Raw genomic sequence first — 19753 nt, forward strand, 5'->3', positions numbered from 1 at the left:
CCACACACAGCCTAAAGACCAGAGATATAGGGCCGGTTTCACAGACAAGGCTTAAGCCTAGTCCTGGACTAAATCACACTTTCAATGTAAAATCTCCATTGAAGATGCTTTTTAGTCCAGGACTAGGCTTAAGCCTTGTCTGTGAAACCGGCCCATAGAGTACAAACATACAAGCACGCACACAGTTAAATACACATAAAAATAGCCTCTCAAACCAAACGACCATGGCTGTCAATCATATTGAGATGATGGGTAGGATGCACTTGGATGTGCGAGACCCAATGATGTTTGGTGACTGTCTGAGCGAGACCCAAGATTCTATATCATATTATGATATAGAATCTTGGGTCTCGCTCAGACAGTCACCAAACATCCTAATATAATATCATGGACAAGATATTCATCTAGCTCTGGAGATCCACATGTCCATCATTCAATGCCAGCTGTGGTATGTTGTTAGTGTTAGCGATCCAACAGGACAATGAACACCTCCTCCCCACTAGCACACAAACTAGTCTTCATTTTTCGTTTAGGACATGAAACTCTGCGAAGTGACAGGCCAACAAAACAGTTAACTAGTTCCCACTCTGAGATGCTGAATGGTTAGCGACCCGTGAGACTACCCGTCTCTACATCACGGTGCTTAGTTGATTAGCTAGCTAGCTACATCGATAGTAATCAGTGAACATTTGCTCTGTCGGTAATTGCACTGTCAAATCAAGTTTCCGAGCTGACTCATTATTTGGAGTAATGTTAAACTAGCTCAAGCGTTGGATAGCATCTAGCGAGGTAGCTAGTAGCAAACAAGTTAGGACGTTCTATGAATGATCTGTCCAACTAACCTCACCTGTACAATTTGATTGTCCATGTTTTCCTCCAGAGCTCCTGTTATAGACGTATTCATTCTCAGGAATGTTTTCAAAGTAGTGATGTTACGCTCGACGCAGTAGTCACGACACAGCGTCGATCTTCCGACACAATGTGAGTCGATACAAATGTATCGATGCTTGTATCAAATTGGCAAAAACTACGTGACTACTCGAACGAAGCGTCGTACGTCACACGAGCACCTCTGACCGGTGTGTCAATCATTCCGCAGACGAGGCAGTGTTCCAAGTGTCGTACTGCATACAATGTATATCCAGCTGCAGACATCAAATCCATCACCCAGAAACGTGATGGATCATACGTCATCATACCGCGCCTGCATATTTGCATAGACTACGTCATCGCCTTACTACGGTGGAAACTACGGTGGAAACCATGAACACATTTCCAGCAATGGATTTGGTCACAGACAGAATTTGTGTTATTTTAGCTGTTTACCAAAACATCTTAGTTACAGTCATACACAAGTTACAGTCATATAATGCATATGAATGAATCTTTATTTCGAACATGATTTAAAAATAAAAATAATAAATAACTAATAACTAATGTAGAGTACAGTCCTATCAATTGTTCGAAAAGGAGTAGGAAGTAGGGATACGCTCGACGCAGTAGTCACGACACGGCGTCTATCTTCCGACGCAATGTGCGTCGATACAAATGTATCGATGCTTGTGTCAAATTGGCAAAAACCACGTGACTACTCGAAGAAAGATTCGTACGTCACACACGCACATCTGACGCGTGTGTCAATCGTTCCGCAGACGAGGCAGTGTTCCAAGTTTCGTGCTGCATAAAATGACGTGAAACTCTCTCATATTCGAGGGTTGTAGACAGAGTGGAGACATACGGAAGCTAGACAGAATTTATTGACAGAGACAGAGATAGAGATAGAAATAGACAGGAGATTGCTAGATATTGATAGATAGATATAGAACATACAAAGATAGTCGTAGATTCATAATTGCAACACATAGGCTAACCAGATAGATACACATACATACATAAAATCTGTGGAGAAAATCGTTTTCCTGAATAAAAATGTGTAGACTAATCTGTCCCACACAACCATGTCCCACACATGTCCCTCCCACACTTTGCCTGTTCATGTACACAAGCAATACATCTTTTATTGTTCACATAAGCACATGTCTGTCCAGTTCCCACAATATAGCCTTGTTTTGCACTCTTTCCCTGTTCCACAAGCACATCCCAACACTGTGGCCCCTGTTATGCCATGTTGACCATCTATATCTGCCCCAATTATCAAACAGCCATGTCCCACACATGCCTAAATGTCGTTCAGATTTGTATCTTTACATAGAAATCAGAAATGGAAACATTTGCATTTATTTATTTATTCATTCATATATATTTATTATAGTCTACTAGACACATCAACATTTAAGATCGTATATGGCCACATACACATTGACACAGTTTATCACAGCACCTTTATTGAACAAGATATCACAGATGACTTGACTTGTGAATCAGTCGATACAGCCGCCATACCATGACCAGCAGATGTCATTGTGGAGCTGCTGTACCACGACCTGACCAGCAGATGGCAGTATAGGCAGTACCATGACCTGACCAGCAGATGGCAGTATGGAGTTGCTGTATCGACTGCATCGATAGATCGACACTTTTTCCGACACAATTGTATCGACCTGTCAATTGCGTCGAAAGCTTCGTTTCCCCCATCACTAGTAGGAAGAACCCTGTCCTACCCCTGTTTATACTTAACAATTATGTCTAGAGTAAAATAAGGGCCTAGGGTAGAGTGCACAATGTACAGGTGTGTTGCAACACAAATGCCCAAAAAAGTGTACAAGGGATCAAATCAATTCAAGTTTTATTTGTATAGCGCATTTCTTACAAGATGCGACTCAATGCGCTTCACGTAATGACAGATGTTCAGTGTCCAGTGTAGTGTAGTGTTCAGTGTTGTGTCCAGTGTCCAGTGTAGTGTTCAGTGTTGTGTCCAGTGTCCAGTGTAGTGTAGTGTTCAGTGTTGTGTCCAGTGTCCAGTGTAGTGTTCAGTGTTGTGTCCAGTGTCCAGTAGTGTTCAGTGTTGTGTCCAGTGTCCAGTGTAGTGTTCAGTGTTGTGTCCAGTGTCCAGTGTAGTGTAGTGTAGTGTTCAGTGTTGTGTCCAGTGTCCAGTGTAGTGTAGTGTTCAGTGTTGTGTCCAGTGTCCAGTGTAGTGTAGTGTTCAGTGTTGTGTCCAACCCCCAGTGGTCAGACACGGACAGCTCCGTTGGTGGCCAGTCATCCCTCTGCTCGGGACCACAGCTCGGCACCTGCAAAACGTCAGCTCTCAAAAACAAGAAAACAAGCAATAAAAATAGGGGGATAAGTAATCGGTAGACATCTGAGAATGTAGCTATTGTGAACTTTTAAATTACATTAAGTGGTTGAAGACAACGCGGCGTTTTTTAGCCCTACCAGCTGTACATCATTATCTTTGTTTTGTCACTATTTGCACTTCTGGTTATATGCATAACTGCATTTTGTTGTTGGTACCAGGGTTTCCGTTAGAAAAATTTGCCGCCGGACATCGTGTCCGGGAAGATTTCGAATTACCGGACAAACGTGATATATTCCGGTCATCATATTAAAATATAATATATTTTTTTTTTTTCAAAATCATATTTTTTTTTCTCCAAATCTAATATAGCTGTTTGTCGCGGTGATTACTGTTGTGTAGCGGCCTATATATGCCATTTAATGTCTATTTCTCATCCGATACGATTAGATGCGAGCTATATAATATATAATAATATAACATGATTCGCATGCGCGCTATGCCATTATGTCCAGCGCTGAACGGGCGCCTCACTGGGAACTGAACAGACAGCATCGATCAATGAACGGACTCCACATTACGTTAACTGAAGTTTGTTAAATTGTTTGGGATTAATGTGAGTTTTCTATTTTCTCTTTCCAGTTTTACCCTTTTTTTTAATCAATAAAACAACGTCATTTCTATAACCAGGGGGGTATTCCATCAACATCGCTAAAAGAAAATCCAGGTTTAGTCTGACAAAGTCTCGCGAGGGTTCCTAAAAATATACAGGCATATTCCGATAAATCTCGCGAGAGTTATCAAAAATAAGCCAGGATTTTCCTTTAGCGACGTTGATGGAATACCCCCCAGGTCTCGCTGGTTGGGAAGGCATTTCGTTTAGCTGCCTGTCAAATCATACTTAATCGGACTCGGGAGTATGACAATGAGGAGAACATAACTGTTTTTGTATGTCGTCCTGAAGACCGGCTGTTAGATCATATCGCTGAAGTTTGTCTCCATAGTGTAAATGTTGTCCGTTTCGTTTGTTATCCGCTCCGCTTCGGGACACCATTTTCAGCTGAGCACCAAACACACACACACAACACTGCCCGAGAGAGAAGGACCCGCCCCCTTTAGTTAGCCTATAGGCTATAGGCTAACTAAAGGGGGCGGGTCCTTCTCTCTCGGGCAGGCTAACTAAAGGGGGCGGGTCCTTCTCTCTCGGGCAGGCTAACTAAAGGGGGCGGGTCCTTCTCTCTCGGGCAGTGTTGTGCGTGTATGAGTGTGTGTGTGTTTGGTGCTCAGCTGAAAATGGTGGCCCGAAGCCAAATTGTGCTTAGAGGGAATTATTTTCACCGGACATTATGTCCGACGAGTTTTCAATTTGTCGGATTTCAACACATTTTACCGGACAAAGACCGGTAATTACCGGTTAACGGAAACCCTGGTACACATGCTATATTTCGGTTAACCTACACAATGTTTTTACTTGATTCCAGCTAATTTGTGAATGAATACGTTTTTGTTTGTGTATGGTCAATCCATTTTTATGTAAATATGGTTTCATGCTGTATTGATTTACAATAAATTCATTGCATTTCATTAAATCGTGTTGCTTTACTACAAAAAACACATCTGATTGAGGAAGACTACAAAACATTGAGAAAGGATTTGGTAAACCAAGTATTTCATGCGTCATATGGTAAGAAGAGGGGTGTGGCCATAGTAATTAATACATCTCTACCATTCTCTGAAGAGAAAGTGATAAAAGATAATAGGATAAGATATGTAATGGTTGACCCTATTACATTAACCATAGCTAAAGGTAATGCATCTTTTTTTCATTTCATACCTATTAGTTTACTCTAACGAATTAAAATGGTTAACAAGCATAATGGCACAGAGAATGCAGAGATGTGTATATATACAAAGGGTTGAAATATATGTTATTATTATTATTATTATTACTTTATTATCACATAACAGCTATTTGAAGCAAACTATGGAAAATGTATAACTGAGTAGTGAAATACTCAGAAATAGTGAAATACATTCTTAGAAATGTCTACCGTGTCATGATTACTTGAACACACACACTGTGACACATTGGTCACACGCGCGGGCACACACGCGCGCACGCGCGATGCGCGCGAAACACACACACAACACACAGTTTCAGATCTACTAACGGGTCTTCGTTGTCATCGTTGTCATCGCGAATCATAGCGAATCATAGCGCTACCTATGGCCGGAAAGGGCTGAACCTATGACCGGATCTGGTAGGGTCGGAAAAACCTCGCGGGTCGGAAATTCCGGTACTTACACCTGTACTAACACCGTCGCAGGGATCCCGTTTAACAGCTACCTCGGAAAAACATGACCTGGAAGTGATTGTTTGGCTTGGCTGCTGGTGTTCTTCCCTGACCCAGAAGTGATTGTTCGGCTTGGCTGCTGGTGTTCTGCCCTGCCGGTGGTCGAGCTGTGTTATTGAATGTAGCCAGCCAGCTACTATTCTACCCAGATTCGGGATGGTACTGATAAAGGAATAGTGAGTACATCTTGCACGCAAATTCTATTTAAATAATTGCGCTCATTATGACTCTTCCACATTTCCACCCAACACAGAGATCGGTTAGATATTAAGCTGGCTAATGCAGAATAACGCATGGTTCAATAAGAGAGCAATGCGAAGCAGTGATTTACGATAGGGGGCTAGTTGGCTATCGTTAGCCAGATACGTGAACGAGCGAGAGAGGTATATTTCAGTGATCTACATTCAATAATCAACTCTGTGTCTAACAAAGCCGGTAGACCCTCGTCAATGTAATCAAACACACGGCTAGTTTGACATGACTTCCATATTATATCTCGTCGTGATACGATCAATTCGCCATATAGCAAAGAAAACAGTGGCGCTGTCTTATGCCAATAAGGTCCAGTAGGTTAAGCTAACGTTAGATTGACAGGTTGTTGATGTTAGCCAGAACATAATAGCTTCTATTCCACCATACATGAGGTCCAGTAAGACATCCTAGCCCTGGCTGGACGTCAACCCTACGAGAGGGTCTCTGGCGGGTCACAGAGACATCGCTGCATTACTAGAAACCTGCGCCAAGACCTTAATATCCTCCATGTTCTGTTATGTTGTTCTTTCTTGCGGGAACTTGAGATGAAGTCAAAAGCTACTTTGTTCATGAGGCGGTGGTGTATTCATCGTGCCGTCTAATGCCAAGTGCACCCTTTCCCTTCCATGTGCATGTCAGAATAAGAGTCCTGCCCGTCACTGTCTGCCAGTGTTAGAACGATGCTTGATGCTAAGACTCTTATTTTGATAGCCGGTACCCATAACTATTATTTTGGTCGATTATTCCACCCCATTAATAATACCAATTGGTATTGTATTTTATATCGTTGGAAAGCCTGATTAGTCACCTTTACAACGAGGTACAACTTGTAAGGATCATGCATTCGTGGAAGAAGCAACACAGCTAAACGTGTGGGTAGCGGCCCAAAAATATTTGCCAAAATCCCCAGCAATATTCTTCTGTTGGTATTCACTCTCGTTTTCAGTTGCTTGGTGGATTGGATGATTGCACTCTCCCACAGTAATAAGGAAAAAACAACACATATTGGCTATTTTTACACTTTATTCATTTTACACTGTCAGGGACCTCAGTAGCGTGTGGAAGATCCATACACAGTCACAACAACTTGGCACCTCCTCCTCATGCTGGTCACCAGCCTGGTCACACACTGCTGTGGGATGACATCCCATTCCTCAACCAGGATTTGACTCAAGTCAGCCAACATGGTTGCGTTGGTCACTCTGGCACATACAGCACGCCCAAGCTGATCCCACAAGTGTTCAGTTGGGTTGAGGTCTGGATTCACGGCAGGCCATTCCATCCTCTCCACTCCCAAATTCTGGAGGTACTCTGTGATGATCCTGGCTCTGTGAGGGCGAGCGTTGTCATCCTGGAGAATGGAGTTAGTTCCGCATTCCACGAATGCATGATCCTTACAAGTTGTACCTCGTTGTAAAGGTGACTAATCAGACTTTCCAATGATATAAAATACAATACCAATTGGTATTATTAAAGGGGAGGAATAATCGACCAAAATAACGTTTCCAAACTTTTTTGGAGGAGTTAATAAACAAATAGATAATGAAACTTTCTTCAAGATAAGAACAATCGAACAAACAAATGAGGATGTCTTGAAGCAGGTTTATATTCAGTGATAAGAGAGTCAGTGTGTTTTCCTGTTTCAGTCAGTGGGCTGGAATGTGCCTCCACTAAACATCTGTGTTTTAATCTACTTCCATCAGCCGGCCAACTCTAATCAGCGATATTGTGGTACTAAAGTAGCAAGTAGCTTTCTACTATGAAAAGCCCAACAATATCTAGCTCTCGTCCAAGGTGCTGAGCCTTCTGTTCTGCCCTGTTAAGCCCAATGCACACAGCGTGCGATTTTGTCACACCGCAAAATTCCATTTTCAACTCACACCATTGAAGTCTGAGAAAATCATAAAAAATCGCATCCCAATGCACACGGCGTGCGATGCAATTTCTGTTGCACCTCAACATTCCATTCACAATTGTTACGTAGTCGGACCAGGCAGGCTGATTACAATAGGCTCTACCAATATTGCTTGCCTTGCTTCCACAATTTCTACAAGATACAACTGGACATATTGTGATAAAATATGTGGGTCCCCTGATTTAGGGGTATTGGTAAAATGTCAGGAGAGGGAGCGCACAAAACACACAGCCAGAAAGGTGTATTATAAAAGCCACTTTATTATTATGGGCGATGATCAGGCAGACATAGATTCGGAGGACTGAGACAGTCCAACATCTAGCTATTCGCCCCTAGGACTCAACTTCCACAACTGATCATGCATCTCAATTAATCATCATAAATATACAGTAGTACAAATTAATCTCATTCAAATAATCATAGGCCTATAAATAAGACAAACATTGGACATATTGGCTGAATAGTAAATAATTAAAAGGGCACGTAACTCGCCGGGTATTTGAGACCCCCCCGTGGGGTCTGAGCGGTGCACTGCCAACCGATGAGGCTCAATATGTAAGTCCGTCTGGCTGACGATTGTTCCTGCGTTCACGCTACAATATTGTGCCTACATGCTCGATTGTTATTATTATGTAATATAGGCGTCTTGTATGTGAAAAAAAAGACACAGATGTAGCCGCCCACTTTCAACTACTTCCGTATAATGTCACATGGTAGTTTAGGACCAATACGGAACGTTAATTCAATTAGCCAGAGCATCTGCTTAGACCCTCCCCTTTTTACCTAATATGAACTCCGGCAGGCAGGCGTGAATCTGCTTCCAACTTCAGCCCTAGACTAAAAACATAGCTTTTTTTAGTAGGGCTAAGTTGTAGAATTACCATAAGAAATATAAGTACCCATGACCTAGGGCTAGGCTATGTGCAAGGTGGTAAAAGGGAAGGGAAGGGTCTGGTTACGAACCCTGGTTAGGGTAAGGATGAGTGAGTCTTCCTATAATCAAATAGAGAAAAAAAGAAAAGGGAATAATCATAAAGCATGTGCGTGTGCTTGCGGGTGTTTCAAAGTGGCTCGGTCTGGCTGGCTAGATTAGATACCCAACTTTTCAACAAGTTATGCAACTTTTCAACCGCGAAATCGCAAAAAAGGAGACAGTCAAAAATGTATGCTCCAGTCTCTCTCCCCGTTATGAGTGACTCAATTAATTTAGATAGACCAGTTGAAGTTTTCCCAATTGTCCCATTGTGATGCAATAATCCGTCGCACCACAAACCTTTACAACATTTGCAAAATTTGACAGTGCGACAAAACTCGCACGCCGTGTGCTTTGTCCCATTCGAAATGAATGGAATCGAATTTTCGCCGTGCGATTAAAATCGGGGCCGTGTGCGTTGGGATGCGATGTTCTCATAGACTTCCATTCAAACTTCAAAATGGAATGTTGTCGTGCAACAGAAATCGCACGCTGTGTGCATTGGGCTTTAGACTGGAAACCTTGACTGGCTCATGTCTTTCCCTGGTCTGTTGTTCAGTGACTTTGCTTCAATATCCTTGTGTTACTCACCAAAGTAGATATGTTGCAGGAGAGTGCTAATACCCTGTTCAACCAGTCTGATTCCTCTAAAATGTGAACTAAAAGACAATCTCAGCACTTTTGTTTACCATGTTACCATGAGTCAGGTGGTCAGAGCAGGACAGCCCACAGCCATATTTTCAACTCCAAAAATACTAGGCCTACCTCTAGACAATACTAGGCCTACCTCTAGACAAAAATGCTCAGGTTGCTTTTTGTTTTATAGAAATTATAAACCTGTCCAAGGTGATACAAAAATAGAAAGTAACAAAATCACATAAAATGGATCACAAAATGTGATACTCCATATTGCAGAGATTTAAAAGAGTCCAAAAAAGCAGCACTATTGTAAATGGTCAGTCCGTGTTTCCCATTAATTACCTAGACTGTGACATCCTGTCTTATTTGTTCCACCACAGTTTCACCGAAACATAAATTTTTTACACTCATAATAACATAACAGATCCCTAACGTTGTGTTTTGCGCCGTTGCTTCAGCAAAGCATCTCTTACTCCCACCCCGCGTCTGGAAGCTTGCTCGTTCACACACTTTGTTTACTGATGTATTGCCATGCAATCAACTTGTAAGTACATTTTTCGGGACTTTGGTATTTTTGCTCTAGGCACAGGGTCCAGGCACAGGGCCATATGTGGTGTCTCTGGAGCCACTAGACTACTTCTATATTTCAGCGCTGTTGCGGGAAAGTGTTGGAGCAGGTTTGTGGCAAGGCCGGTGTTGTGTTATTTTTGTTTGTTTTTTAATATGTCGTCCACCCACAACAGTCTCACAAAACCCTATGGGAAACACTGGGTCAGTAGAGGCTTTCGCACATGAATGTGTGGCAATCCCTGGTACCGGCCGGGGGAGAAGCACACACCCAGTTCAGAGAACGACACACAGACCGGGGTACGTTTCAGCCACGCTGGGCGTATTTAATAAAACAAAGGGATAATCTGTATGCAACTGAGGTTCTTCCTCGTCTTGAGGGTAAAAGGGAGAGAGAGACCCAGTTATGGTTCTGGTAGGCCAGGTAGGCATCTGTATTAGGGATGCACCGAAATGAAAATTCTTGGCCGAAGCCGAATTTAAGGAAACACTTGGCCGAATACCGAATACCGAATGTGTATCGGCAGTTTTTAATTTTATCATTGCATAAACTAAATACATTTTGCTTTTTATTCATGCTTCTCAAAGAAAGAAATTGAGATTGAAAAAAAATAACTTTTATTGAACATTCCAGCAGACATCAGTCTATACCAACAAAGCACAATAAATAAAATAAATCAGTCAAATTAAATGTTTTTGTTTTCCCTGAATAGCTGCTGAAAGAAAATCTTTCATCAATGTAGGCCGAAGCTTTATTCATGACTTGTGTTAACAAGAATGATGTGCCATGATAATATTATTACAAAATACTTTGGAAGATTGCAAGTTAACTAATTAGGTGAACTCTCTTTAAAGAGATGCTACAGGATTTTGATAATGCTGTATGTTGTGGCTTAAGTATTGATGTCCGTATGGTTCAATGACATAGTGTTACGGCTGGGCCTTCACACACCCTCCCCCGCCCCCACACACCCTCCCCCGCCCCCACACACCCTCCCCCGCCCCCACACACCCTCCCCCGCCCCCACAGCTCGAGCACAGCGTGCTCTCCGCCGCAGCTGAGGCTTGTCCCCGCTAATTAGATCTTCAGCCAAACCTGCACACCTGTCTCCACTCCCAATCAACCCTCTGTCTCCACTCCCAATCAACCCTCTGTCTACATCTACCCTGGACTTCCCTTCACTCATCGTCAGTTCTTCCCTAATGACCTGGCAAGTATCATCAAAACACGGCCACTATTCGGTGGTAAACATTCGGTGTTTTCACACATTCGGCCGAATACCGAATGTGCTTTATTTTGCGATATTCGGCCGAATACATTCGGTGGCCGAATGTTCGGTGCATCCCTAATCTGTATGGATCCGTTGTTGGGGCGGCTGTGGCGCAGGAGGTAGAGCCGCCGTCTAATCATCGCAAGGTTGGCGGTTCAAGCCTAGGGCTGCACGATTTGGGGAAAAAAAATCTAATTGCGATTATTTGGACAGATATTGCGATTTAATTTGCGATTCTTTTTTTTTTTAAAGCGACCCAACAGAAGTTTTTGTAAAGTGTGGCCATATCTCCGGCTAGGAAGGTCGTATCAACGTGCAGTTTGTTTGTACGTCTTCAGGGGACTTAGGATAATTGGCTCCCTCCTCTAGCAGCCCCACAGCCCGAGCTACGAGTGGAAGAACTAAACTTACATTGGGTTGCTTTAAAGTTGGGTTGCTTTAAAGTCAAGCTTCAGATTAAAACATGTGATGGAGCATTACTAACCTGACTCAGATGGTTTGTTACACACAACCATCTAGGAAAGCTTCATTGGAAGCTGTTTGGAAAAGGGCAGGTACTTTCAAAAATACTTGGCAGGTGATTGGATGAATCTGTATGACTATCACCTTCTATCATGGGCTAATTTCATAGAGAATTACCACATGATACCATCAAACTGTTAACTGCTCTAATTCTAATGCAAGGATGATAACTTAAAAGATATTAATTGGAACAACATATTTATGTATGGGTTTTTTAAACAGCTGCCATTTTGTTTCTCTCAACAAGTATCACATTTTTTTAACAATTCCAATATGAAAATAAAATAGGACCTTTCTACAAACAAGGTTATTTAATTATGGCTCAGGAGCAGCATCTAAATATTGCACATACTGCAATCAAGTTAAATAAAGTGATAATACAAATGTCCAGTAAAAAAGAATAGGTGCTTTCTGTAAACATTGAAATAGATAAAGCAGGAAAGTATACCGTTTGCCGGCAACTCTTCAACTCGTCGTCGTAATGTATGAAGTGCACGGTGAGATTGAGACACGGCTCGGTCGACCTGCTCGACCGCAGATCGGTTGTTGTTGCATAGTACTCGTCATTTTTCAGCTCCGTCTCAAGTATCTTCCTACATTCCGCGTACATTTCTGGGATGGCCGCATGACTAAAGTACGTGCGGGATGGAATCACATTATCTTTTATCCAGCGTTTGGATGAGTTTTTTTAAACCCTTCGTTGCTCAGTGTTAATAGACACCATGTCTTTAGCGAGGTAGTGCGTGATGGAATTGGTTATTTCACGGTGCCTTCTTGAGCCCTTTTCATACGGAGCAAACGACTCTAAAACTCTAGTTTGCTTAACGTTAGACTGGGCTACGGGACTTTCACTTAACTCTCCGTTTCTGACCGTACATTCGTCATAGAGCTGCCCGTGGTACTTTTTCAAGTGCTGATACAGGTTTGTGGCGTTGCCTCTGGATGTAGCGATTGTTCCACGACAGGTTGTGCGCAACACCTGCTTTTGTTGCACATCTGTCCTCCTAAACCCGAAATACTTACAACAGAAGTGCTGTTTTTCGGGACTAAATCGTTGCTTCTGGCTCTGCTGAAGCCATTTATCCACACCATGAATGTTGCTAGCTACTGAAACGTCTTCACAGATTCACACCTGGGCGTTTCACGTGCAGTGTTGTTCTTGGGTGTGTGCGTTCATTGACGTTGAATCCGACGCGCTGTATAATGTACCGTATATTCCGCACTATAAGGCGCACTTAAAAGCCTTTAATTTTCAAAAAAACCGACAGTGCGCCTTATAATCCGGAGCGCCTTATATATGGATCAATTGGTTAATTGGTTGATCCATACTGGTTGTACACGGCGCTCAAGGCGCTCTGTCAAAATGTTTCAGTACGACTGGTAAACTACAAAGCCGCACCGCTTGCAGCATTACGGTAATCAGTAAACACCGGTACTGATGTGCTTACTCACAGTCCCACACCACAAGACCCCAAGTAAAGAAGACTAAACAGAGTTTCCGAGGGAACAAAGCGAGATGGCCACAGTTAGAGGACAAACTCGAACAGTGGGTTGTTGAACAGAGAGCAGCAAGTAGAAGCGTCTCTACAGTCACTATTCGAATGAAGGCAACAGCGCTAGCACGGGACATGAACATCGATGAATTTCGAGGCGGTCCTTCTTGGTGCTTTCAACTTGAAGTTTTAAAGTACCCACTCGATATAATAAACAACAGTTTAACGATCACTAAACACTTATAATTTGTATATTGGATTCATTATTCTCGTTTGCCGGAGGCTACCGGTAAAGGAGGGTTGACTTGTAAACATACTTTCGTTTTAGCTCGTGTTCAAAAGCAAGAACTGTGTGTTCATCTAGTTATGTGTAGTTATGTGTTTTTAGCATGTCGATGTTCTCCCAGTATGTTGTCATGTTATTAAAATACCGTTTAGACTTTCGTAGCGATGTGTTTTGTTAGCAGCGTTCGTAGCTGTGGCTGCGTTCATAGCTGGGGCTGTGTTCAGAGTCACTTTTCTCCCATTCAGTGTTTGAGGTGAACCAACATTCAAATACACCTGTCGTGTTCAATCTTTCTCTGATTTGAATGTATGACACATCATTTGAAAGCTTACAATCTGTAGTTTAAGCATGTGAAAAATATAAGGCGCACCGGATTATAAGGCGCACCTTCAATGAATGGCCTATTTTAGAACTGTTTTCATATACAGGGTGCACCGGATTATAAGGCGCATAGAATAGAAGATACTGCAGTCAAACGTTTGACTGGGGTTGCGTTACGCCCAAGCTCCACCTACTGCGTTGCGTCACCTCTCCATCGGTGTTGTGTCAACTTCCCGTTGTCCATGCTCCACCTGAGCGTTGTCACCGTCAACGTTCTACCTGCTCCACTGTCAAAAATATATATTTTTCCACCTCAAGTATCAGCCGTTCGTCATCCATTTTTGCAACAAGAGTCAAGGACCTGCGGTGATTCACAGCTGACTCGCGTGAATAGCAATTCGCAATAGCTGCGACCACGAGATATAGAGTAGTTAGCTACAAGCATTTTCAATCTGGTATTATCTCTATTAGTGGATTAACCGCTGTGGTGATTTAACAGCTGATAAAAATACATAAAGTAGACTACAAACAGAGCAAAACAAGAAAACAACACCAGAAAACAACCAATAGGCTATACAATTATAACCAACAACCAATATGTGACAGCTCCTGGTGAAATGTGCAACGTAATTTTTCAGTTTTTACACATGCTTAAACTACAGATTGTAAGCTTTCAAATGATGTGTCATACATTCAAATCAGAGAAAGATTGAACACGACAGGCGTATTTGAATGTTGGTTCACCTCAAACACTGAATGGGAGAAAAGTGACTCTGAACGCAGCCACAGCTACGAACGCTGCTAACAAAACACATCGCTACGAAGGTCTAAACTGTATTTTAATAACATCACAACATACTGGGAGAACATCGACATGCTAAAAACACATAACTACACATAACTAGATGAACACACAGTTCTTGCTTTTGAACACGAGCTAAAACGAAAGTATGTTTACAAGTCAACCCTCCCTTACCGGTAGCCTCCGGCAAACGAGAATAATGAATCCAATACACAAATTATAAGTGTTTACTGATCGTTAAACTGTTGTTTATTATATCGAGTGGGTACTTTAAAACTTCAAGTTGAAAGCACCAAGAAGGACCGCCTCGAAATTCATCGATGTTCATGTCCCGTGCTAGCTCTGTTGCCTTCATTCGAATAGTGACTGTAGAGACGCTTCTACTTGCTCCTCTCTGTTCAACAACCCACTTTTGGAGTTTGTCCTCTAACTCAGTGTTTTTCAACCACTGTGCCGCCGTTCAACACTAGTGTGCCGTGAGAGATCATCAGATGTGCCGTGGGAAATTATCAAATTCCACTTACCGTATTGACCCGAATATAAGACGGGGTTTTTTCCCCGGAAAAAAGTCTGAAAAAGTCGCATCGTCTTATATTCGCGCCCTAGACTTTTACACGTCAATATTAATTCACAACAACGTATGGCGCCAAAAGACTGTTCCCCACGCGAGCCACCGTGTTTCTCCCTCTCACACACACCCCAGTGACGGTGCCTGGAGAGATGGAGACACACTCACACACACACACCCGCGGAGAGACACTCACACACACACCCGCGGAGACACACTCACACACACACCTGCAGAGACACACTCACACACACACCCGCGGAGACACACTCACACACACACCCGCGGAGACACACTCACACACACACCCGCGGAGACACACTCACACACACCCGCGGAGACACACTCACACACACACCCGCGGAGACACACTCACACACACACCCGCGGAGAGACACCGCAGAGACACACTCGGACCAGCTCGAAAAAAGTGGCTCAAGTGGTTGGTCAAGTTAACAAACAACAGAGGAGGAGTTACGATGCCAATTTTAAGACCATGGTGGCCAATGAAGCAGAGGCATCAAACAACTGTCGAGGAGCCAAGAAATATGATATTACAGAGTGTAATGTTAGAAGTTGACGAGCACAAAAAGATCGGCTTAAGAATGGTAACAGTCAGAGAAAAGCGTATCGCCGCCCTCAAAGCGTCCTCTTCCAGGTGATTGACAGGAGGGTGTGTGAATATGTGACTGAAAAACCTAACGATTGTATGCCCATACCCCAAGATGATAAAAATAACCTACATTGTTTCATTCATTCATTAAGACGATTGCCAGACGCATTGATGACATGTCTGCAGACATCGAAAATGTTGTTTTGGAGAAGATACGTGGCAGTGGGCAGTTTGCTTTGCAACTTGAGTCTTGGCTCAACTCTTGGCCAATGCACGCTTTGTGGATGGAGACACAATCACAGAAAATGTCTTTTTTGCAAGACATTGCATAAAAAAAAAAAACAGGGGAAGACTTCAGTGGGACAGCTGCGTAAGTGTCTGCACTGATGGAGCAAGCAGCTATGTTGCCGAGACTTTACCAGCGGAGATAGCTGTTGTTCGTATGGTAAACTTTGTAAAAACAAGACCTCTGAAAAGCCGCTTATATGCAGCATTATGTGAAGAGATGGGAGCCCAGCATAAGACGTTATTGCTCCATACGCCGATGATTGTCCCGCGGAAAAGTGCCGCCCGCGTGTTTGAGTTACGGGAGGAGCTGAAAACCGTTTGAACTGATGAGAAGTGTGATGACGCAAAGCTGCTTGCAAGTGACAAATCGTGCGCAAGGCTCGCATACATGGCCAACATACAGGGCCAGGCTTCGCACTGAGTGAGTATAACGACAAGTTCATATAATGTTACCTATATGATAGGCTACTATGTATCATTTTGTAGCATTTGGGATGGCGGTGTGCCGTGGGATTTTTTCAAGGTAAGAAATGTGCCGTGGCACAAAAAAGGTTGAAAAACACTGCTCTAACTGATCTAACTGTGTCTAACTGTGTAACTCTAACTGTGGCCATCTCGCTTTGTTCCCTCGGAAACTCTGTTTAGTCTTCTTTACTTGGGGTCTTTATACACACACAAGTGGTGTGGGACTGTGAGTAAGCACAGTACCGGTGTTTACTGATTACCGTAATGCTGCAAGCGGTGCGGCTTTGTAGTTTACCAGTCGTACTGAAACATTTTGACAGAGCGCCTTGAGCGCCGTGTACAACCAGTATGGATCAACCAATTAACCAATTGATCCATATATAAGGTGCTCCGGATTATAAGGCGCACTGTCGTTTTTTTTGAAAATTAAAGGCTTTTAAGTGCGCCTTATAGTGCGGAAAATACGGTACTCAGCTATTGCGAATTGCTATTCACGCGAGTCAGCTGTCAATCACCACAGGTGCTTGAAAGCTTGTTGCAGGAATGGACGACGAACGGCTGATCCTTGAGGTCGAAAAATATTATTTTTTATATGCGACTAGTTGTTGCTGTTGATAATGTAACTAGATTTATGGTTAAGGATAGGGTTAGATTTAAGGTTAGGGCAAGGTTTAGGATTAGTGGTTAGTTAGTTGAAATGTTGTTGACAGTTAGTTGAACATCTACTGAACTAACAACTATCTATTTGGGAATATGTAGATAAAATATTACCCTGATTGGAAAATGTTCTGTATGATGTTGTTATTGTTGTGGACATATTGCAGTCAAGGGTGAAATTACTCCCGTATACAACAAATGCCAGTGGAGCTAGAGTAGAACGTTGACGTTGACGCAACGTTGACGCAACGCAGCAGGTGGAGCTTGGACAACGGGAAGTTGACGCAACGCCGATGGCGAGTTGACGCAACGCAGCAGGTGGAGCTTGGCCGTAAGCAGCCATTTGGCACTAGTTTCTGTAAAAGTTCTATAAAACTTTTGGTTCTTTAAAAGTCTTTATTTTTGTATTGACTGATGCACTTTATTTATTTATTTTTTGATATTTTATTTATGCATTTTCCATTTACAGGGATAGACAAGATGCACTTTATTTTTGATCTAATTACTCTTAGGTGAGCCTTTTTTGTTTTCATAAAAGGAGGCCAGATCTTGGCTAAAAAAAGCATTGTGCACTGTCTATAACAGATTCTGTTTGTTAGAGGAAATAATAAATGAACATTTGAAGAGTCAGAAGTGTTCTCTTTGTTGTGTTAACAATAGTGATGTAAGTTAGATTTGGTGAGATCACTATGGAATATTAAATCATCAATCTTTGCTCACTACAAAGCCTTTCTTACCTTCAGGTGTGCATGAACTACAGGTTATCAACTGTGAAATTATATCGGTTATCATATCGGTTATCGGCCACGAGAAGCGGGTAAACATCGGTATCGGTATCGGTTGGGAAAAAATGCATATCGTGCATCCCTAGTTTCTATCCATGGTAGCCTGTAGGGCAGGGGAGAAGGCCTCTATCCATGGTAGCCTGTAGGGCAGGGGAGAAGGCCTCTATCCATGGTAGCCTTCAGGGCAGGGGAGAAGGCCTCTATCCATGGTAGCCTTCAGGGCAGGGGAGAAGGCCTCTATCCATGGTAGCCTGTAGGGCAGGGGAGAAGGCCTCTATCCATGGTAGCCTTCAGGGCAGGGGAGAAGGCCTCTATCCATGGTAGCCTTCAGGGCAGGGGAGAAGGCCTCTATCCATGGTAGCCTGTAGGGCAGGGGAGAAGGCCTCTATCCATGGTAGCCTGTAGGGCAGGGGAGAAGGCCTCTATCCATGGTAGCCTGTAGGGCAGGGGAGAAGGCCTCTATCCATGGTAGCCTGTAGGGCAGGGGAGAAGGCCTCTATCCATGGTAGCCTGTAGGGCAGGGGAGAAGGCCTCTATCCATGGTAGCCTGTAGGGCAGGGGAGAAGGCCTCTATCCATGGTAGCCTGTAGGGCAGGGGAGAAGGCCTCTATCCATGGTAGCCTGTAGGGCAGGGGAGAAGGCCTCTATCCATGGTAGCCTGTAGGGCAGGGGAGAAGGCCTCTATCCATGGTAGCCTGTAGGGCAGGGGAGAAGGCCTCTATCCATGGTAGCCTGTAGGGCAGGGGAGAAGGCCTCTATCCATGGTAGCCTGTAGGGCAGGGGAGAAGGCCTCTATCCATGGTAGCCTGTAGGGCAGGGGAGAAGGCCTCTATCCATGGTAGCCTTCAGGGCAGGGGAGAAGGCCTGTAGGGCAACCATCCTCCTGGAGAGCCACCCTCAGTAGGTATACTATATCCTAAACCCTCAGTAGGTATACTATATCCTAAACCCTCAGTAGGTATACTATATCCTAAAGCGAAGATACCACTCAAAAAAACTACTAAACGTATCACTGTTCCCCAAAAACATTCTACCACCTAGGAGATTTGTGTGACTGGACCTTCACAAATTGTACTTGTGAGTACCCCTGTTACTGCAGTCTCCATCTCCAACACAAGGCATCTTGGGATATACCCCTCCTATAGGCCTATAGCTTGTGGGAAGTCCAGTGGAATGTACAGTGCCTTTTCTTTTTCCATATTTTGTTGCGTTTTTTATGGATTAAATGTAAAATAATTGAGTACGTTTTTTTAAAACAATTTAAATACATGTACATAAGTATTCAGACCCTTTGCTATGACACTCTTAAAATGAGATAAAAAATGTTGGCAACAAATTCTGTTGAATTGAGTAGCAGATCAGCTCATGAAGAACAGAGGCGAAGAGAAGGAATTGTTTAAATATCAACAAATAACTTGGATCAACTCAAAAATGTCTCTGATATCTTCTTATCCCCCTGTACTGTTTTTCCTAGGTCATACCCCCCCCCTAAACATCTGTATCTATTCACACTGTTTGTTTTGGTCATCAAGCATTCTCTCTACTGTCTCAATGAAGCTTTTTATCTGTCAAATTTAAACAGCCAGTTTTATATTTACACCACAGAGAAGCGGGTATTATTATTTTTTTATTTTTATTATTTTTTTTAAATATTTGTGGTTTGACAGGCAGTAGGGGTTAAGTGTACATATTAAGCCCCCCCCCCCCAAAAAAAGTGTTTTTTTGCCGTTTAATATCTCAACATATCAATGTCTCAATATTTCACCAATCCATCCATGGACCCTGT

The 19753-nt window shown here is 43.0% G+C and overlaps 1 protein-coding gene across 2 annotated transcripts in view; it reads left to right on the top strand.

Moving 5' to 3' along the window:
- Positions 1-5637: 5637 nt before the first annotated feature.
- pitpnbl (phosphatidylinositol transfer protein, beta, like) overlaps positions 5638-19753 on the top strand; it is an 88652-nt gene continuing 74536 nt past the window's right edge. Inside the window, exon 1 of one of the 2 annotated variants that reach the window (XM_080524391.1) lies at positions 5638-5726. In XM_080524391.1, coding sequence (XP_080380517.1) covers positions 5707-5726 — 20 coding nt within the window. In that variant the 5' untranslated portion in view covers positions 5638-5706. The remainder of the gene's footprint in view (positions 5727-19753) is intronic. The other variant, XM_080524392.1, reaches the window with a different exon arrangement.

The sequence above is a fragment of the Nansenia antarctica genome (assembly GCF_963989245.1).
Source record: "Nansenia antarctica genome assembly, chromosome: 2".
Classification (NCBI taxonomy): domain Eukaryota; kingdom Metazoa; phylum Chordata; class Actinopteri; order Argentiniformes; family Microstomatidae; genus Nansenia; species Nansenia antarctica.